This window comes from Cantharellus anzutake (assembly GCF_015039405.1).
Source record: "Cantharellus anzutake strain C23 chromosome Unknown EI90scaffold_54, whole genome shotgun sequence".
Taxonomy (NCBI): domain Eukaryota; kingdom Fungi; phylum Basidiomycota; class Agaricomycetes; order Cantharellales; family Hydnaceae; genus Cantharellus; species Cantharellus anzutake.
The window spans coordinates 243,320-262,129 of NW_024067004.1; the positions used below are offsets into that span (position 1 = coordinate 243,320).

The 18,810-nt window shown below is 48.5% G+C and overlaps 7 protein-coding genes across 7 annotated transcripts; 1 reads left to right on the forward strand and 6 right to left on the reverse strand.

Annotated features, from left to right (window-relative positions):
* The first annotated feature begins 1,097 nt into the window (after positions 1-1,097).
* On the forward strand, positions 1,098-3,316 carry EI90DRAFT_3000041 (putative diphthamide synthesis protein-domain-containing protein). The gene is made up of 10 exons (XM_039056304.1): positions 1,098-1,286; positions 1,339-1,454; positions 1,508-1,585; positions 1,647-1,810; positions 1,862-2,121; positions 2,170-2,308; positions 2,365-2,534; positions 2,589-2,721; positions 2,788-3,021; positions 3,085-3,316. Exons 1-10 carry the CDS (start codon positions 1,128-1,130, stop codon positions 3,243-3,245), a joined length of 1,614 nt encoding a protein of 537 aa, XP_038912096.1. The 5' UTR covers positions 1,098-1,127; the 3' UTR covers positions 3,246-3,316.
* Positions 3,095-4,653, reverse strand: EI90DRAFT_3073278 (uncharacterized protein). Its single transcript, XM_039061429.1, has 3 exons — positions 4,524-4,653; positions 4,428-4,467; positions 3,095-4,369 (listed from the first exon to the last, which is right to left on the reverse strand). Exons 1-3 carry the CDS (start codon positions 4,639-4,641, stop codon positions 3,346-3,348), a joined length of 1,182 nt encoding a protein of 393 aa, XP_038912097.1. The 5' UTR covers positions 4,642-4,653; the 3' UTR covers positions 3,095-3,345.
* On the reverse strand, positions 4,624-6,344 carry EI90DRAFT_2175543 (kinase-like domain-containing protein). The gene is made up of 9 exons (XM_039052652.1): positions 6,028-6,344; positions 5,921-5,972; positions 5,830-5,871; positions 5,725-5,777; positions 5,400-5,670; positions 5,243-5,346; positions 5,057-5,186; positions 4,956-5,000; positions 4,624-4,840 (listed from the first exon to the last, which is right to left on the reverse strand). The coding sequence occupies exons 1-9, from the start codon at positions 6,192-6,194 to the stop codon at positions 4,817-4,819; spliced, it is 888 nt and encodes a 295-aa protein (XP_038912098.1). The 5' UTR covers positions 6,195-6,344; the 3' UTR covers positions 4,624-4,816.
* On the reverse strand, positions 6,306-7,023 carry EI90DRAFT_3073283 (uncharacterized protein). Its single transcript, XM_039061430.1, has 3 exons — positions 6,914-7,023; positions 6,610-6,854; positions 6,306-6,520 (listed from the first exon to the last, which is right to left on the reverse strand). Exons 1-2 carry the CDS (start codon positions 6,986-6,988, stop codon positions 6,612-6,614), a joined length of 318 nt encoding a protein of 105 aa, XP_038912099.1. The 5' UTR covers positions 6,989-7,023; the 3' UTR covers positions 6,306-6,520; positions 6,610-6,611.
* A 1,858-nt stretch (positions 7,024-8,881) lies between these two features.
* EI90DRAFT_3281870 (peptide methionine sulfoxide reductase MsrA) lies at positions 8,882-10,668 on the reverse strand (the record flags this gene model as incomplete). Its single annotated transcript, XM_039066855.1, has 5 exons — positions 8,882-9,189; positions 9,531-9,681; positions 10,100-10,330; positions 10,425-10,469; positions 10,584-10,668. The coding sequence occupies 5 exons, from the start codon at positions 10,666-10,668 to the stop codon at positions 9,120-9,122; spliced, it is 582 nt and encodes a 193-aa protein (XP_038912100.1). The 3' UTR covers positions 8,882-9,119.
* A 1,228-nt stretch (positions 10,669-11,896) lies between these two features.
* On the reverse strand, positions 11,897-13,945 carry EI90DRAFT_2176223 (G protein alpha-subunit). Its single transcript, XM_039052654.1, has 8 exons — positions 13,722-13,945; positions 13,544-13,638; positions 13,404-13,484; positions 13,088-13,326; positions 12,625-12,883; positions 12,487-12,558; positions 12,220-12,427; positions 11,897-12,160 (listed from the first exon to the last, which is right to left on the reverse strand). The coding sequence occupies exons 1-8, from the start codon at positions 13,765-13,767 to the stop codon at positions 12,096-12,098; spliced, it is 1,065 nt and encodes a 354-aa protein (XP_038912101.1). The 5' UTR covers positions 13,768-13,945; the 3' UTR covers positions 11,897-12,095.
* A 179-nt stretch (positions 13,946-14,124) lies between these two features.
* On the reverse strand, positions 14,125-18,432 carry EI90DRAFT_2932757 (Fusaric acid resistance protein-like-domain-containing protein; the record flags this gene model as incomplete). Its single annotated transcript, XM_039055078.1, has 20 exons — positions 14,125-14,267; positions 14,384-14,579; positions 14,642-14,683; positions 14,888-15,050; positions 15,139-15,303; positions 15,370-15,519; positions 15,586-15,742; positions 15,841-15,904; positions 15,959-15,981; positions 16,040-16,330; positions 16,471-16,595; positions 16,659-16,906; positions 16,963-17,380; positions 17,433-17,458; positions 17,510-17,547; positions 17,600-17,658; positions 17,712-17,745; positions 17,802-17,832; positions 17,887-18,098; positions 18,147-18,432. The coding sequence occupies 20 exons, from the start codon at positions 18,430-18,432 to the stop codon at positions 14,125-14,127; spliced, it is 2,871 nt and encodes a 956-aa protein (XP_038912102.1).
* Positions 18,433-18,810: the final 378 nt, after the last annotated feature.

The following is an 18,810-nucleotide window of genomic DNA, read 5'->3' on the forward strand; positions in this document are numbered from 1 at the left end:
TCGCAATTAGATTTCCGTCGTATCGTGGTCTTCGGCCTCTTATCCGATCTTGAGGCATTTGTGGGAGGATGAAAGCACGTACGGATATGGACGCATAAATGGAAGAGCTGAAGCAAGAATTTCCAGAAATGGGGCGACTCATTTCACGATCCTAGTGTTTGCTGATGACGACCTTGGGCGATTAAAATATCATCATTTCGCAGGATTCAATAGACCTTTGAATGTCATGCAACTTGGGTGGTACTCAGCGGCGCAATATTAGTGAAATGAAGAGATTCTCTCTGAGACACCCCGAATTGGTTCTCATTCTAGAGCAAAACCATCGGGCAGTTGGGTTCCGAAAAAGCTATCCAGGGAGCGGCCGTGGTTGCTAACGAACAGTGGGACAAAAAGGAAGATGCTTATATGAGGGGTACTTCCAGCATCCCATATTCCCACTGCACAGTCCCCAGCACGAAACTATTATTTGGTTCTCGTGACAACCTGAGCCCCCAAGTAACAAATAGGGGCCATTATCAGGAATCATGGGGATGGTGTGCTCGATCTCATGACGCTGCGTGACATTCTGGGCTGAAGCATCAAGACAAATGCGAAGGAATTAAATTGAATCTTCATCTCCCATATGATAGCAGAACGCGAGATGTTCGAGGATGCCCGGAAGGTCATAAAATCAGTGTGCGTCGGAGCGAGGATAGTCGAGACCGCGATCCGCTCGCATAGCGCACTGGCAGGATCCATGAGCACAAAACACGCCTCAAACGCAATTTTGTCGGCGCACACCGAATAGAGCGGCGAGGAAATGAATTTGTCAGATTCCAGTAATATCGCGAATGATATCGATATCTTTTACGTTTGTGTAGGAAGCTAAAGTAAAAAGCTTGCAGTGCTCGATGAGTTGTCAATTCTTGCGGTCATTTAGGGGCGGGATGTCAGATAAGAGCGGCTTACGCCATCCCAGACGTACTCTACACTTTACAGAACCTCTACTTGACCACTGTCTCATCGGTACAGGGCCCCCGGCGTGTATGGCATTGAATCCAGACCGCATGAGGAGTTGGCAGTGTCGTCGAAGTTCTCACGGCAAGGGCACTTCCACTTCCGGAATCAACTCCATAATTTCATTGTGAATGATGTCGGAAGCTCTATCTGCAAGGGAGGACCGGATTATCTCAGAATCTTTGACTGTCAGACAAGTTCCGACTCCCCAAGACCTCGGGCTGTCTGTTATTGAGATGTTCGAAGTGCAACAGACAGTAGAAACGATCCTCTTGCGGGACTTTCATCGAGTACCCTCTTCCTCCTTACTATATTGGGGTATTGGTCTCATGGGTGATGTAGATAGCATTGCAGTTCCCTGACGAGTATCTCCCATACTCGGTCCCTGTCTTCCAGTCTCTGAGTTCCAAGCTGCCAAATCGTGATCTATATGTGCTAGCGGATACTTCCCATGGCAGGTTCTTAGCCTCTACCCTCCACTTTGTGTGGTTTCTGAAAATAGAATCTACAGCTGTTGTGTGGATGAAGTTTCCGCACAACATGTGGACGCAGATGCAGTGGTCCATTATGGTCATGCTTGTCTCTCTCCGTAAGCACTCAGGGGATGCGATTCATTCCTGAGCGCTCATTTTGGCCGTGTGTACATATAGAACCTCTCGCATCCCCACAATCTATGTATTTGGCAAGCTGGCCATCGACGTACAGCATTGCGCCACTTCACTACTCGAGTGCTGTCATGCTCTATTTCAAACAGACGCACAGGCAATTGGGACAATATTTCTGATGTATAATGTAGCGTTTGCATATCGGGCAGGTGATTGATCTTTTCTCAACTGCTAATTTGTGGCTCTTCATTGCGTGTAAGACGCCGTCTGTAGTGCTATCCAGTCGCGACTCCCCGAAGGCCCGCGGGTCCAGATGTCGCCGTCCCCGCCTGATTTGGTCCCTCCGTCGGCTCAACATTCCCCAGAGAACATCTTCGGAAATTCCCCTGGTGAGGCTATTGGTTCTTTCCGTCACAATCGAGTCCCCGGCGACCTAGAGCCCTCCAGAAGTGTTATCTTCTACGTTGGGGGAGAGAGTATGGCGCTGACAAATATTCTTCTCATGAATTCATCCTTTGATGTGAGTAAAAAATCTTTCGAATATTTTTTCACTTGATCTTTTTGCTAGATCTACTCCTATGACCCAGAACGGGGATCCGCCCGCTTAGAGACAGGGAGTAACCGCATCTTGATGCGGCGATACGCCATAATTCAGAGAGCTCGTGATGCAGACGTTTTTGGCATCTTGGTTGGGACACTGGGTGTTTGTCAGTCCCCCCCTTCGGCCTGCATCCCCGCTCGAAATTTGACCGTTTCGGCCCAGCTCTCTATCTTCCCCTAATAGCGAAACTGCGCCGAGTACTCCGTCTTCACCACAAAAAGTCCTACACTCTCAGTGTAGGAAAATTGAACCCGGCAAAGCTTGCAAACTTTATGGAGATAGAATGCTTCATTTATGTGGCGTGCCCTGAGAATAGTATTGTAGACGCGAAGGCAAGCCATTCTGAGCAGCCAGGTCTCGGGTTGTTTCAAAAAACTGCATTTTAGGATTTCCTCAGGCCAATCATCACTCCTTACGAATTAGATCTCGCGCTCCAAAATGAGGTAGTTTGGCCCATTAAGTATGCGCTAGACTTTGACCAGGTACTTGGTGGAGGCTTTGCAAATATGGACACGTCAGGTAATGCAGCACACTATTTATTGGCTTATGCATTATTTATTTGTTTCTTCTGCCACTCCTGGGTAGATGAGGTCGGCGGTCGTGATCCGATTGGTGAAGAAGACGCTCCACGTTTTTCACTGGTTAGTGGAGAGTATCGACATGCTAAGCGTTACAGGGATCAGGGTGCGTGTCTACATCACCCATTTACGTGCGATTGTTCATTATTTCATCTTTCATTCGCAGAGCAATTGGGGGAAAGTAAAGCTTTGATACTACGTGGGGTGGTCGGCCCAATTTCCGATGTCCTGGCCGGTTCAAGTGGTTTGTCCCCTTTCCACTTTGGGCGTCTCTGGGACCTATTCACTGACCATTCATTGTCAGCAACCTCTTTCCTCCAAACTAGGACGTATCAGGGTCTGAGCACTTCCAGCGGAGTAATTGAGCGGAGTGTGCTGGAGCAAGGCCGGAGTGGTACCGCTCAAGGGTACAATGAACTAGTTGGAGATAATGATGTAAATATGAAGATCTCATATTATTCATAGCCCCGAATTTCAGATACGAAAATGCAGAGATGTAGGTGACCTAGGGGGAAATGCAACAGCTCCAATCAAGGAAAATAAATACATGCGCTTCATAAAAGGATTACATGCCAGGCTTCATATCCGCTTGTCTCCGAGCCAACGCTCTCTGCGCCTCCCCGCTGGCCTTGACTGCCTGGGAGATCAGCGATTGTCTTCCTGTCTTCGCCGACGGCGCGCTAATACTTCTAACATGAGGAGGTGCCATCTTGGTTTCCGGTCCCACGGCGTACTTGCCATCACCTGATGTAGACCCTGATCCTGAACCACTTCCCTCGCGTGCATACACACTGAAGTCCGTATTGCGCTTCATGAAGGGGCTGGGCAGATTCTCCTCATCAGTGAAATCCCAGACAGGGGCCAGTGGTAATGAAGACGAGATAGCCGCATTGACGCTATCCTGGATGCTGGGATTCGATGACAAGCTCCCTTTATCGATACTCCCCTGTTGATGCACTCTAGGAATTAGTGTCGTTGGGATGGCAGGTGGAATATTTACTCGATTTGACGATATCGGCACTGGTTGTGCGATAGAACGCCGACGGGCAACTCGCGGTCGCGCTGTCACGTTCTTCGTATCGACAACGTCTTCGTACGAGCTGGACGACTCTTCTTGTGTGTCTGTAGTATCGGGGTAGTCCGTTGGGCAAGCTGATGAAGTGGGTGAGTTGGCGTGCAATCCGGCTGTGTTTGACTCATTGCTGAACTTCCGAGCCGGCGTTGGGATCGCAATTCCCGTGTCTGATAACACCACGCCTTTCATCGCCGAGCCGAGATCGGTCATACTTCTTGAAGGCATCAGTCGCCGTGGAGTCTCATTTTGGTTGCCGGGGCGGAGGAGTGGTGTTGTATTCATGTGGTGGGTCTGCGGCTTAAGGCGCTGTATTCCAGGTGCGCGGGGCCCTTGTGGCGGCAGAGGGGGCACCGGTGTAACATGATGTTTGGGATTCGATATTTTAGACGGAGTGTCATCATGAGGGATTGAGACAGAGTATGTCGATGTCTCCATCGGGGCCTTTGTTGGGGTGTCTTCATCGTTGTCTGCGTACCTCGACCTCTGAAGGCTCAGAGACCTCGGCGGTTTGTTCCTAAGAGACCCGAAAAAGCTGAAGCACATTTTGACGCATGTTTGTATACCGGACATACTTAACGTCATCCAACGGCGCCTTTGCCATTCGGCTCAGAACTGACGTGACGGCAAGGCTGAGTAGGCATACTCCACGACATAATCATCACACATACCTTCCTTCTCCCACTCGATTTTGGCTTTTTGGTGGGCTTCTTTCTCCTCGCTGAACTCCCTGTATGCATCTCTTGCGAGGGCTACTTGTTGATCGAAATGTGCACGTTCTTGGGCCATGTCATTAGCGGCCTTCTCCACAACGGCGCGCTCCAGATCAAGCTGTGAACGTTCGAAGGCGATGCGCTCCGACTCCTCCTTCAGCCGGGTCTCCTGTGCCATTAGATCACTGTGTAAAGCTTCCAGGGCCTGTTCTCGTTCCGTCAAAGCATCCTCTCTCATAGAGAGTGCGCTTTCACGGGCCTGGGTCACTTCTCGTCTGTGTCTGACGTCATTAATTCTACGAGCGGGAAATGGATTAGATTCTGATGTGACAACGAAATATAGCTGACGTACAACTTGTTGACATCGATGAGTTTGTAAGCGAACACTACCTGTTCAAGTTTAAGTAATTGAAGGGTGGATGGCCGCATTGCAGGCTAGATGGGGAAAAGAATCAGAGCGCCTTCTTTTGGAAACAGGAAAATGCGATAACGTTGACGTTGAGCATGCTCCTGATGGTAGTTTGCAAAGTTAATGAGTATCCCTTTGGAATGGGAGGTATGCGCCCCGAACGGATTGCTGTGGCTAACTCGTTATAGGTCTGGGCGTCGTGGAATGGCGCACTTGAGATTTGACGTCAGTTTCACCATCGGGCGAATAAAAAAATGAGATAGCGTACTTCAGGGCGCAGAGTTCGAAAAGGAGACAACCAAGACTCCAAATGTCTGACTTGGTATCATAAGCTTTTTCGTTCATTAATTCAGGGGACATGTAGTAAGGCGTCTTGGAACGGGGCGTGAATATCATACTATGGGAGCGATGGGCATCAACCTTACGCCAACGTATGTACTTGCGAAAGATGCCGTTGCAATTTGCTTTGCAAGACCAAAATCTCCAAGCTTGATGACACCATCCGAGGACAAGAAGACATTCTCAGGCTTTAGATCACGATGAAGGACCTGCTGCTTCGGATTTCCAGAGTTGATATCAGCGTGAGGTACGTTAGGATCCGCAATATTCAGCTGGATGTTTGGCCAATGACAATGGTTAAGGGCCAGTAATATTTGGGTAAAGAGGTTCCATATCTGATCCTCTGGGAGTGTCCGGCTAGATGGTGGATATATTTAAAGGAAAGGACGACAACAAGACCGGGACCCTTACTTTTGGCGTCGGTGGGTATTGATTAGCGAGCCCAGGTCTCCACCACCGCAGTACTAAAACCAAGGAATAAATCCAGGTCCATCGAGATCGGTAGCGCCTACCTACCTCCATAAGAATGTACAGGATCTTGGACTCTTGATGCACATACTATCGCATTCGTCAGCATTCATCCGTTGAAAATGAAGCCCCAGCATACTCTATTGATGTAGCGCACAATGTTCTCGTGCTTCAGATCTTTCAGGATATTCCTTATTGTGGCGTTCACAATGAGCATCTGAGGGCCGCGCCGTCAGTCCTGCTTACACTTCAGCCACTATTTGTTTCCTATCACGATCTGACATGCGTTCGAAATTGAGCTCCTTTCGAGCAAACAGTTGGCCATCGGATCGCCGCTTGACCTTGCGAATGACCCCAAACGAGCCATTCCCGATGACTTCCAGAGGCTCGTAGTCGTCGATTACAGAAGACATGAGGCCTAGGTCAGGAGAAGAGATGGGGGATGGACGAAAAGGGAGAAACCAGCTCCGAAAAAGCTGGAGAGCACGCTATTCGGCCACGCTTCTCGAGCGCGCACGACCTATGCCGTGTTCACCACCTGCCCGTCGCGTTCGGCGTACACAAGTACAAATACAAATACGATTCTGCATGATACCCACGCCTACAACGACTGCAACTTATCACCACAGCACAGTAGCCTTTCAATTGCTCTATTATAACCCATTTTTGCGCATGTACAGCAGCCCAAGTTTCTGGATGGGTTCATGGAAATGAACTGAACTCGTGGTTTTATCATCAACTTCAGCAACCCCAATTAATACATGATAAATCAATATCAGTGTTTATTCTCGACATCTGTGGACTACGAAGCCCAGCTGTTCAGCCCACCTTTAGAAGTCTGTCACTCTTCCAGAATTACTCCAGTCGTTGTGCTTGACTGGCTCTATCTTCGGACCACCTCGTTCTCCGGTCACTGGATTCACATCACCTTCAAACTCGGGTTTCGGACGCCTCGGGGCATCTGGGTGGACCCCCTCGTTTAAAAATGTCTCTTTCATCGGACCTCGTGGGGTGGAATTATCTGATTGTCCTTTCGAAGCCTGCTTGACAAGGTCTTCAAACTCCCGCTGCTCCTTCGCCGGCAGGGGGGTGGCCCAGGCCGGGCCGGCGATGCTTGTTGTGGTGCATGAACAATGCGTCGAGTTGAAACAGCTCTCTGAAAGAGTGACACCTCGCATCTCGGAATAAAGTTAGAGACTTTCTTCATGTCACTTCCAAGTCAGGTGTGTTGACGAGTATTTGTTCCCAGGCTGACCGGCCACTGGATTTTCGCGTGAATATTAATTTTGGATCCTCAACTGTTCTAAAGCAGAAGATTGGATATCTAAAGAATCTTGTGTAGAGGACAGTCTATCATAGTTCAAATCAGGCCTATTTGCCTAGGCCGACTGAGACTTTAATCTTAAGTCATACATCAAGTCCGGTTTTATTCGACCATACGATTCTGGCGACCTCCAGTTGGTTGCGCTGATATTGATGCAGGCTATCCTCCTGAGTCACTCTTACCAGTTATGGTCAAAGTATTGATTTTATCCGTTTTCAAGGGCGGCACATATCACAATTCAGCAGAGCGATTTTTTTCTTCCTCCATGCCCGTGCCTTTTCAAAATAAGAAAATGGAAATCCCTTTTGCTGCACCAAGATCAGCCCCTTTAACAGGTTGTGTGGTGATTATCCTATAAATCCTCACGCTGGCCGCGCAGTCAATTTGCAATTTGTCCCTCTGGTATCTGGGGGCAATTGGAAGTTCAGCACCGTACCAGCCTCCAATCGGCGAATAATATATGTCAATGTGCGCCAGGGATTATGGCTGTTCATGGACATCGCATTTAAGTTGCCGCCTTTCGCTTGAGGTCTCCAAGCTATTTGGTCCCCTTCCACCTGAACCTCCCTTTATCCAGTCTTGCCTCCTCTCCACGTTCCTAATCATCGTACGCGACAACCAATCATACGACGACTTCTATGTGCTTCATCCTTACCGAATACCGGAAGAACTCTTGTGGTCATACTGAAATTATCGAACGCCACAGAGTTCGCCTCTTACGACACCCATTTACCTTCTCAAGACTGACCATTTCGCCTCCAGATTGACTGCCAGATGAGGAAATGCAAGTGCAGCGTGGCTCATCCCCTTACGTGCGACGACTGTCAAGGAAGCCCCTGTTTGTCGACGTATGTTAAATTTTCGAGTTCATTTCGCCGTCCCCCACCTTATCAAGAGCTGACTCCCGGAGTCCCCCCCAACCACAGGCTTGCAGATCCTCACGATATCGTAACGGAGGTCGTCAACTGGCCATGCTCCGAGTGCAATCAGTAATCATTGTCCGCCGACATGGTGCCATGCTCAATTCGCGAGGAATGCTTCGTCCTCGGTCAACAGTCTATTCCTGCTTCTTTCGTCATCAGTCCTTAATCCGAACATCAGTCGCTCTCCTGAGCAATATCTTTCGATTGATGCCTCCATTCACTAATGTCTCCCGCCGCGGCTTCATGAGTTTACGAAGGGCCAGTGTTCTATAATCCCAGTACCCAAAATGTTTGTTGTCGTCACTTGCCAATACGATGTCAAGGGCAATCTTTCAGACAGTGTCAGTACAATGTTGATGAGGACGTGGACCGCGAATCAGAAGTAGGTGTGCGGCTGGGTGGCACTGATTTTCGCCTGCGTCGTCTCATCGCTAAATATAAATTCATGAAAGAAGTAGAGCAGAGCACAACCCCTATATCGTTGCGTCCTTTCATGAGACCGAAAGAACATAGCCCACCTTCATCCACATAGAACACGGCACGCTCATGAGCTTCGATTTCGCGTGTTCATAACGCTTGCCCAATGAACTAGGACCCTGCTTGCGGTCTATGTCCGAGAGAAGCGCTCAAGAAATTACCAGGTCGGCCCGGGGGTAAGCTCTATGAAGTGACGGTGCGGAGTCGATTGTCAACAACCAAGCAGAGAATGAAGGAAAACATGAATAATCAAGTCGTTAAGAGACCAACGCTCTCTCAAGTCATGTAATATTCTTCATGTGAGGGGACTTGGGATCACTGGCATCCGATTCGTATTTGTCGAGAAAGTGGGTAATATTGTACATGCAATGCCTAAGTTAATGACGGCTTCATTTGCGTTTGAATCTGCCAGTATTCGGGTCGATCCTGAGGAGTTTTTCTTTGGGCTAGCCTGGAATTCACTGTATTCCCGGAAACAAGAAAGGGGCTGGAAAGGAGATGAAGACCTTCGCCGCCGAGGGGTTGGGGACTTTCGTAATCTCCAATCCTTCTTATGGCGTATGAAAGCGGCGGCGCACAGACGTAAGAGTTGCATCATAACCATCTCTATGCCCTCACCAATGAAGGCGATGCGTCGGGCACTGATACCCATCGGGGTTCTTGAACAGGTATTCCTGATGGTAACTGTTCGAACAGACGCGGATTAGTCAATAATTGATATATGAGCGGCTGACAGTGCCAACCAAGAAAGTGAGAGCCGAAGCATTAAGCCATTTGCCTGGTTAAGACAAAGGGGATGGACAAATTCGGGATGGAAACAGCTGAGGCAGCAACACGAAAAGCAGCGATGTGCGGTCGATGCCTCGGCATGACCAGGACCGCTAAATGGGTACCAGGAGACATGGAAACCCCACGAACAAAGGGGCCACCTGGAGGGCATCCCATCTTGGTTTGGCGAGGAACCACCGTTCAATACCCATGTCTCTCACACATCTTCAACAGCTTATAGGGGAAAGGTCACTCACTCTTCCGCGTCCCACCACTTGCCCGCCTCCACGATCTGAGTAACAATGCTCTTTCCTTTCGGGGTAAAATACTTCTCTTGAACCTCCGACGTGACATTCTCCGCTATCTCTTTCTGCTCAGGGCTACTGTAGAAAATTGCAGAGCGGTACTCTTCAAAGATTTGTGGAGTCGCAGCCGGAAGAGAGGAATGGCGTGGGGTGCACATGAAGGATTGCATCATCCAATCGTGTGTTCCGGTGATATGTTTCCGACAGAAAGAATGAAAGAGCATCCGGTCCAAAGAGAATGCAATCGTGCATTCAGAAGGCGCCCGGGAATAAGCGCGACCATTGCACAATTATCCAATATATTGGGTGAAAATCAGAGTCAAGGTTGCAAAGCAGGATTGGTGGTTCAGCCCATTGCCAATGGGTGTGTAGGCGTAACAAGTACAACACCAATGCGTTCAGATCCGCAACGTATCCATCAAGAAGGGACGCGAAGTCATGGGCATTTCATAGACGGGCAAAACACAACCGTCATTAGGGGGCGAGCAAACAGAAATCGGGGATTAAGAGACAACACTCACGCGTTCCCCGATCCGCACCTTGAGAATTCAACGTTGTAGGGTCATGTGTGCGATAGAAGAACTCGACGAGTTCAGCATACGTCACTTTGCTGGGATCGAACTCGATCCTGCAAGCTTCTGCGTGACCCGTACGTCCTGTGCAAACCAGGCTGTAGGCGTGATCCGATGTATTTCCTCCGGTGTATCCAACATGAGTAGTTATTCCTCTTGATTTGTAGTGTTTAATGAATACTAGTGAGCGTGTTGGAGGTGACCACCATGTATTGCGCCATAATGCAAAAGGTCAGTTAATTGTCTGCAGCAATGGGCATGCCAATAAACCCACTATGTTCGGTTCCCCAGAAGCACCCGCTCCCAAACGTCGCAACCTCTTAATCAAAGCGGGAAAATGCACCAGGGAAGAAGAGTCTTGCATCAGTTTCTCTGATATGAGCCCGAAAAGAGAGCATATGATAGGCACTCCATTGCCATTAAGTGCACTTACGGGTGCTCGAGGCATCTGCAAGCACCGCATTCAACGCGATTTGCGTTGTCGCCGCAGGAGGGTTCGTAGCCAATCCGTGAGTCATATTACTGGCAAAAGGCGATGCCGATGACAAAAAACGTGAAAGCCTATTGAACATCAAGTAAGGTGTACACACAAGCTCAAGCCAATTCAGTGTGTGCGATCGCGCCAACGTCAGCAAATGTAAGAACCCTCGCACTTTGGGCAGCGAAAGGCACCACGTGAGCACAAAGTGCGACAAAGCGTAACAGAGCGCTGAATGTATGGGTGTCTCAGTCGCTAGCTGACAGCATGAAGAGAGCTTTTATTGTCATAGCTACCTATACGTACGGACGACTAGGCAGTGTACAACGTAAGGGATGGATGCACGCTACATAAAAATTAGACAACGAACCTCAGTCTCTACCTAACAGCGAGAAGAGAACTGAGGGGAGAAAGGAAAGGAAAACAAAATGAATGACAGTTATATATACTGGGAGCAAGAGGATGATCGGAGGTTTTACCGAAATGTTTGATGTTTAGGTATATTGGTTTATTGGTGAGTTCTGCATAGCTGTCACAACACGAAGGGTTTGCTGATTTTAATTTGGTTTGGTTGTTGGTTTGTTTCCTTCGTTTCTTTATGCCAGGCTGGTACCAGCCGTTCTGTTTATTGTTCAAGCGGTCCAAACTTTTCCAAACTTTTCCTGAGCTGTTGCAACGAAGTTGGCCGAATCCATTGTCAGTGTCACCATCATGTACTAATGTCACATATGAATTATTAAGATTTCGGCCAACTCCACCACATTTCAAGGTCTAAATGCGACCAACCAAATGGACAAGCCGAATGTATGATATGGAACATACAGAGCTTGGAAAATCCCGCTTTGAATTTGGAGTACATACCATGTTCCAAAAATCGCATATTGACCTGGGGATCAAGCCGGCCCGACTGTAGGTTAAATGAGCAATGCTATGTAATGCTAATGTCCGTGTTGTCAGGGGACGACTGCGCCTCTCGAACGCTGCAGCTCATTGTGATGATATGACCTTGATGTATACCAGGAATTGCCGGATGTGTTTGAGTGAATCCATGTAGCACTCAAAACAATTTACCTTGGAACCGCGCTCAAACCGGACAGAGATTCACTGCAGTCATTGTGATTTCCCTAGTCCTCAACAAGACCACATCATTTGACGAGGGAACTCGACGTTGAGCTTGAAAATAAGGTCGTGCTAGCCGAGAGAAACAGAAGGGTGTGAGGAGGTACGGAGGGCAAAGGGAAATGCGGGGGGGATGTACAATAATTGAAGAGAATGCTGGAGAAATATGAATATAACAGCCGAGATAAGAAGGGAATATAAAAGTCATGAAAACAAATCCGGAGGCAGAGGAGCGGAGGAATGCGAGAGGGATAGGGAAAAATATATGGTGTTTTGTTAATCCTTAGTCCTAACTTCTAAGCGTGTATACCAAGACGGGTACAAGCCTTCATCCGCGTCATAAAATCTTCATAACAATCCGCATTCTCTGAGGTGTATCTGAAGCAGAATATCCTGAATAGCACTCAAGACGACTGAAACAATAGTATTAGTGCACCTCTCCAGGTCTCGCATAGCAGGCTCAGCCACGTACATTTGATTTGTTGTGTATCAGTAGCACAAGTATAGTGAGCATAAATCTGCTTCGTACTTGCACTCTGGTTAAGACTGACGAAACGATGCAGGAGATAATCACAAGCTGCATCGTAATCAGGGCCTCCAGTAAAGTCAGGGAAGTAGTCAGACAAGGGAGAAACTGGCAATTTTTCAGCAAAAAGGTCGATCTTGTTGAGGAAAAGAATCTGAATAGTTGAGGGAAGAGTTAGAATCCGATAAAGGCAATTACGAGGAGGAAACTTACAATGGAAGTTTTGACGAACCAACGGGAGTTGCAAATGGAGTCGAACAGTGTCAGTGCCTCCTGCATGCGGTTCTATACCGTTGATGCAAATAATTGGGCTTCACGTTGCTTGAGCGACAGAAGGCATCCTTTACTTACTACACTCTCATCCTCGTATAACATCTGGTCGTACTCGCTGAGTGAGACTAAAAACACCAACGCCGTCACATTCTCAAAACAATGGATCCACTTCTTCCGCTCGCTTCTCTGCCCACCGACATCGAACAACTTGTACGTAAGCTCACCAACACGAAACGTCGTCTCGGTGATTCCCGTTGTTTTCACTCGAGAGCGCAGGATATCCTGGTTTGTAGGGAGGTAACCAGGGGCCGACATACGGTCGATGGCATTAAAATAGCTGCAGTGCATTCGTCGAAAGGATACAAGCCGGAATTGGGGCGGAGATAGGATCAGCCAATTGAGTCCGAAGTAAGACGGAAGGAGAAGAAAGGATCAATCCCTGAGAACCCTCTCAACGGTGGGATGTAAAGGTGCCTTCTGTAACTAGCGAGAAGGGGCACACAAAGGGAACGAACAAAAAGGTAAGGGGTCAAAAACTCACTATACAGCAGAATCGTTCAGCTGAAATTCCCTTGCTCTCCTTACGGCTTCCCTGATATTGGGATCATTCCACAACCCCCTCACAGCATCACTGATGTGAGGGTGGAGGGTGTCGCCTTCGATCTGTCCAGGCAAAGACATGATGATTGCGCGACGACCATCATTAGCAGGCTGAATATTTATGCCGAGTAGAGGGAGCGCTTCAAGGATAGCACGCATAGACTGAATGGTATTCGAGAACTGAGTGTTGAATATTCGAGGGCGCGTGGACGATGAGGAAATAAGCAAGGTTCAAGAAGCTTGGCGTAGACACTGACGATAATCTCTTTGTAAGATTCCCTTTCTTGGTCGTTATAACCGCCATGGTGTATGAGCTTCATTTGCTTAAGGACCGTTGACTAGATTCCATTGACACCTTAGCCCAGGTCTAACTGCAGAAAAAGTTTCTGGCACGCACCTTGCCAGATTCACCAGCGCCCAGAAGGAGCATCTTTATCTCGTTGCGGGCTTCTGCCCGGTCCTTCCTAAGCTGGTTCTCGATCTCGTCATTGCCTGCAATGGCGGGGGGCGACGTTCGAAACGCCCGGCGAACTTGGATCATTTTTAGCAAACAAAGGGCGACAGTTAAGACATACGGGCTTTGGCGGCCTCATCAATGGCAGTAGACTGAGTGCATCCCATTGCTTGCTAACACGTAGTATACGTCGGAGGGAACGGATAGAATGGGGAGTGGAAGGGTAGGATACAGCTGGGGGGTGGAAGGACGGAACAAGAGGAATAACCCAGCTGGAAACGGACTGACTTGTTGCTCGAGACAAGAGTTACGAACCAAGAAGGGAATGAATTGATCGGCAGCAAATAACTTGATTAACTCGACACAAATAAGGATACACAATAGGGACGACTGTGATGAAGCGTAGTCCTGCGTTAGGCACTATTGAGTAGTCCACTTGTATATCGGGAACGGAACGTGCACAGTCCCAGCACAGGAGAGGGTAAGTGAAATTATAATTCAACAAGCTCAGGCAATCGCCTCTGCTAAACCCGTGGCGAACTGGTGTCGCTGCCGGTACCATCAGTCTCGAAAATGCTATCGAAGTCTTGCGGTCCATGATACCCAACTACACCAAACGCTTCTTGCAATGAATGCCCCACAGAATCCAATTCGGAAATCACACCCTCTGTAGCAGAAACACCTCTCAGTCCCATGAAACCAAAATCCTGCTCACCAAGCCCCCTGACTTTCACGCCAGAAAGGCAGGACGGCAGAAGCTCAGAGGAAACAGGCATGACTCACTCATCATTAGCGCATACGCCACGTATAACAATTGTCTGGACTCGTGTCCTTCCATACTCTCGGTCATATCGAAGCGTCGCAATGCATCGACGAGTCTTTGTCGGGCCTGCTCAGCTGGTGGGAGGTAAGGTGATAAAGGCGACTTTGAACCGAAAGCCGCTGAAAGTACAGAGCAGTATAAGATAACATTGCCGACCTGACAGGTGAGACAGCGATCCACGTCAGAGGATCTCAGCTGGATTGAGGCATATGACCCACCATTTCGCGGCGCTCCTTGTTGACTGCCCTGATGAAATTCGTCTCATGCTAGGGGGAATTTAGATAAACCCCAGTGGCCGACCCAATATCAACTTACAGATCTCCTGAGTACGACGTTGGAAGCATTAATTAATATCATGCTTGGCCGCGATACCACTACTTCTTGTACTCACCACTCATTCCTGAACACCACTGCACACCATGGTCATCAGTTTATCAATTAAGTATAATTCTCCGACTGCAAACCTTACCACATCGCATGCTGTGCAATTTATCCAGTATGTTTTGCAGACTCGTCAAAATATTCCTATAGAAAGTGACAGGAAATGGCCCCTTCAACCGCGGCTCATTTCCTGCTTGGACTAGCAGGCCTTGCAGTTCCAGAAGCTTTAGCTGCAGGTGTAACTCCCTGACAGAATGAAATCCGCAAGGAGTGTTATCAAGTCGTCCCCTGCGCCAAACAGCCAGGTGGAATGCTGAAATAGAGCAGGACTTACATTTCCATGAATAAGGCCTCCGATGCGTGGATAGTGGGCAGAAGTTGCACATCTTCAACGTCTTCCGATCCAATACGCTGGTGGGCATGGGGATCTGGTATCTCGCCACTCTGTGAGTTCATCTTTACGAGTGCTGTATATAGCCATCCAATGTTTAGGCAAAATCTGCATACATGCACCGATCGACCCAAAGAATAAATGAGCGAAGTTATCCGACAAGATAAGACATACTCTGAGAGTCCATTCGTAAGCTCTCGACGAGCTTCGGAAGGCCACCACCACCTACTCACAATTAACGCCCACACAACGCCTATGGTTACAGCACATGACCGGTAGAGCGCAATTTGCCAAACCGCTTGGTCTTCGAAGCGGAGATTGTAACTGGAGTGCACATCACCTGCTTCATCAATGCGCCCTGGGATCGAATGAAAGAACTGTGCCACTTACCAAAAAAGAGTGGTGAGATTATACGCAAGGAGAACGAACCGGCCACTTGTGGCGTATGGTGGCATGGTGATGATTACATAGAAGCAAGGCATCGAGAAGAAAAAACCGAAGGCTGCAAGTAAGATGGGCTTTTCTGGAAACAGGGTCGAGATGGTGCCTCTGTATATGCTCATCAACACCCAATCTAAGCCCAGCAACAAGCAATACTAACGCTGCCACAGCTCCGACGCTATAAAAATTCAGTCTCTGTGTGACCCAGGTGAGAGGAACCAGTCACGCACAATGTCCCGAGTATTCGATGCAGACCCATGACGTTCGTCTGACAAATCCGAGTTAACACCTTAGATTATGGGTCCCACCAAATCATACCCACCGCCCCAATTGTCTTGGACATAACTTAGGATATAGAAGACATGACAAATCGATGTTAAACCGGATATGAAGCATGGCGCACCGACAAAGAAAGATATCAAAGCCCATTCACCACGATACTCCAGGAACCAAGGCCTTGTGGAATCTATGAATGCTGGAAGCGCGAGAATGGCTGTCCCGGTCCCAGTCTTAATGGCATATACGGTGTCAGGCTCTCGTAAGCGCTGAAAAAAAGACCATATCGTCTGTTTGACCCTGCCCCACATCGGAAGGGACAGATGTGATGGTCGAAGTATAGTATTCGGTGCATGGGGCTTGACCGGTGGGAAAAGCTTAGACGCCTTTGGTGCATTCTTGTTTGGCCCATAATTTGCTATTCAAAAGCATGGTGATCTGATTAGCCAGCGAGACTCTATAATGCAAACAGAAAGAGCTCACAGAGTCGATTTTTAAGGGATGGACGTGAAGAGGCATTCCTCAACGCTCGCTGTTGTAGCTTCACCTTGGAACCACGAGGTAACCATGAGATAAACCAGCCTGTCCAGCCAATGGCAGAGTGCTCAATTTGGTGGATGATACCCATGGCTTCTGTCAGGACTTGCAGTTCACGGGCGAACTCTTGCAACGTGAACAAGAAGCTGCAAGTGGGTGAAGTGGTCAGCTGTATTTCGGCCGCATCACCGCTAGTTGGGATGGCCCACAAATAAAAGAGAAACATGGGGTCCTGTTCAGTGACCCGACTTCCGCCTACAGATTTGTTGCGCTCTCTTTCAAACAGACGAGCTAATGCGTAGTTGGATGTTCGTTCAACGGTGAATAAGGCCCGGCCTATTTCCGAGGACAATTCATCATAGTCATGATGCAGCTCCGCCCTCGGTGGAGTGGCCAAAGAAGCGATGTGAGCGGTAAACGATTCTCGCAATGTTGTGAGTATTCGGACGCAAGTTGACTAAATTCAATTCCTTTAGCGAGAATGAACCTTCGTTGCGAAAGGCGCAAACTCACAGCAAGCGCGCTCATAGGCGGCCCAAGTTCGTCGACCAATTGCGCAAACTCCTTCTCCACTACCGCGTTCTGTGTATCGGGGTCGACGTTTGACAAGCCTGTGAGTTCATGTCTAGCTAGTGACATTTCGACTTCGAGGCGCAACCCCGAACGAAGCCCACTTATATGCTGCGCAAGACGAGTCATACTGTCCACAGCAGCATCATAGGCATCGGAAGGGCGCTGTATCCGGGGATTCCACCATTCTGACTTAGCTTCATCCCGGCTCTTCTTCAGAGATGTAAATGAGGCTTGGTGATCCCTGATTGCTTGGAGTAAAGTTTCTGAGTTCGAATGGAGATCTTCTTCCAGCAAAAAGGCCATCGTTAAGATCTGCAGGAGTGTGGCGAATGAGTTGAGTGATCGACACATATCTCGTCTTTAGCGTATAGTGAGCGAACAGAAATATCATAATGTAACATTGCACTTACTGCAATGCGGTTGTTGCACTTCGGGGCTATCAGACGAATCAAGATATACAGATGTAGTCTAACGGCAGTAGGCTTACCCAAATAAGTATGCAGACAAGGTTTGAAATTATTGAACCTAAAAAAGAATCATGAACGCTGGTCGGCTAGCATAATTGGGACTGGCTCACCTATCAGCACAATAAACGAAACTTGCAATAGGATGTGCAGTCCCCCTTCTTTGACCACTCTAGGAGCACAGATGTCCTTCCAGGTCTCTCAGCCAAGGCTCTAATCACTTACGTGATGAATATAATTATTGAAGCCATCGATGCAGCTGGGAATCCCGGTTCGGAAGAGCAACCTCGTTGGTATTTAAGGCAGAATACGAACCGGGTGAAAATGATGGTTTGTTCATCCATTGCTGGATAAAAAGGTCGGTTCGTATGGATATTGTGACCGCCATAGTGACACATACTTTGACCCAGGCAACAATAGACATTGCAGCAGCAATCCACATGAATGTGAGGGCATCAGCTAACCATTCCCATCCCGGTTTGATCTCAAAGAACCAGAACGTGTCCATAGATCCAAGCGCAACAAACGCGGAGAACAATGCAGCAATAAGGCAATATACATCTGCCTCTTGCATCGCACCCAAGGTTTTGGCAGGGTTGAAGTAGACAGTGACTACGAGCATTTGTGAGAGTAGTTGTGGGAGGTATCCCACCTGCATACCTGTAGCAACCATATGTCCAGCAGGACTCGGCCCCGTTGAACCATGATTGGGAACCATGTCTGATATCAGTGAGGCAAAATATGGTACGAAGGTGAAAAGTGACCCAATAAGATACGCTGTGGCGCACTTAATAATATCCTTTTGTAGAGTTGACAGTTGCGGAACACTCAGCCATTTTTGTGCTGAAACAATGGACCGCGCACTGTCAGGTGAAGCTGCGCGTACAATGTTATTGGTACTCGTCGTGATGGTTGAGAGACGTTCCTCGGAGTCGCGTTCAGGCATTTCGGACGGCTCTGCGGTGATGAGCCTTGCACCCCCATGCTCAAGGTATTGACTACTGAAGATAGAAGCTCGTTGGCGCAAACCTCTCGACGTTCTGGACAGAGAAGACGCTGCCGTAGGCGATCGCTGAAGGCCGGATTCCGTTTGGTTTTGGAGGAATACATCCTCGAAAATAGTCCACTCGCGATTTGGGGTAGAAGGCACGCTGCTAGGTAACCCAGCACCGCGGAGCAATGAGGGAATTGACGCTATACCACGGCTCGGAGAGTTGTCAGTAGACGTGCTGTGCATTACATTTGCTATCGACAGAGGCTGCTGTGCCATTCAGGGCACAAGGTCCACCAAAGGCTAATGAATTACGGAGTTACGGTCGGACTT

Bases quoted from the DNA above. Each gene is read 5' to 3' on its own strand.
- EI90DRAFT_3073278 (XM_039061429.1), bottom strand. From the start codon at position 4,641: ATGGCCCAAGAACGTGCACATTTCGATCAACAAGTAGCCCTCGCAAGA. The intron at 4,468-4,523 runs GTATGTGTGATG...CCGTCACGTCAG, and splicing joins AATCGAGTGGGAGAAGGAAG to TTCTGAGCCGAATGGCAAAG. The intron at 4,370-4,427 runs GTATGTCCGGTA...CGGGTCTCTTAG, and splicing joins GCGCCGTTGGATGACGTTAA to GAACAAACCGCCGAGGTCTC.
- EI90DRAFT_2176223 (XM_039052654.1), bottom strand. From the start codon at position 13,767: ATGGGATGCACTCAGTCTACTGCCATTGATGAGGCCGCCAAAGCCC. The intron at 13,327-13,403 runs GTCAGTGTCTAC...TTCAACACTCAG, and splicing joins AATCTTACAAAGAGATTATC to TTCTCGAATACCATTCAGTC. The intron at 12,884-13,087 runs GTGAGTTTTTGA...AATGCACTGCAG, and splicing joins CTGAACGATTCTGCTGTATA to CTATTTTAATGCCATCGACC.
- EI90DRAFT_3000041 (XM_039056304.1), top strand. From the start codon at position 1,128: ATGATGTCGGAAGCTCTATCTGCAAGGGAGGACCGGATTATCTCAGAA. The intron at 1,455-1,507 runs GTTCTTAGCCTC...TAGAATCTACAG, and splicing joins GCGGATACTTCCCATGGCAG to CTGTTGTGTGGATGAAGTTT. The intron at 2,122-2,169 runs GTGAGTAAAAAA...TCTTTTTGCTAG, and splicing joins TCATGAATTCATCCTTTGAT to ATCTACTCCTATGACCCAGA.
- EI90DRAFT_3073283 (XM_039061430.1), bottom strand. From the start codon at position 6,988: ATGAAGAAAGTCTCTAACTTTATTCCGAGATGCGAGGTGTCACTCTTT. The intron at 6,855-6,913 runs GTTCATGCACCA...CTGCCGGCGAAG, and splicing joins CTGTTTCAACTCGACGCATT to GAGCAGCGGGAGTTTGAAGA.
- EI90DRAFT_2175543 (XM_039052652.1), bottom strand. From the start codon at position 6,194: ATGTCTTCTGTAATCGACGACTACGAGCCTCTGGAAGTCATCGGGAAT. The intron at 5,347-5,399 runs GTAAGGTTGATG...CCCCGTTCCAAG, and splicing joins TCGCAAGTACATACGTTGGC to ACGCCTTACTACATGTCCCC. The intron at 4,841-4,955 runs GTAGTGTTCGCT...CGTCAGACACAG, and splicing joins AATTACTTAAACTTGAACAG to ACGAGAAGTGACCCAGGCCC.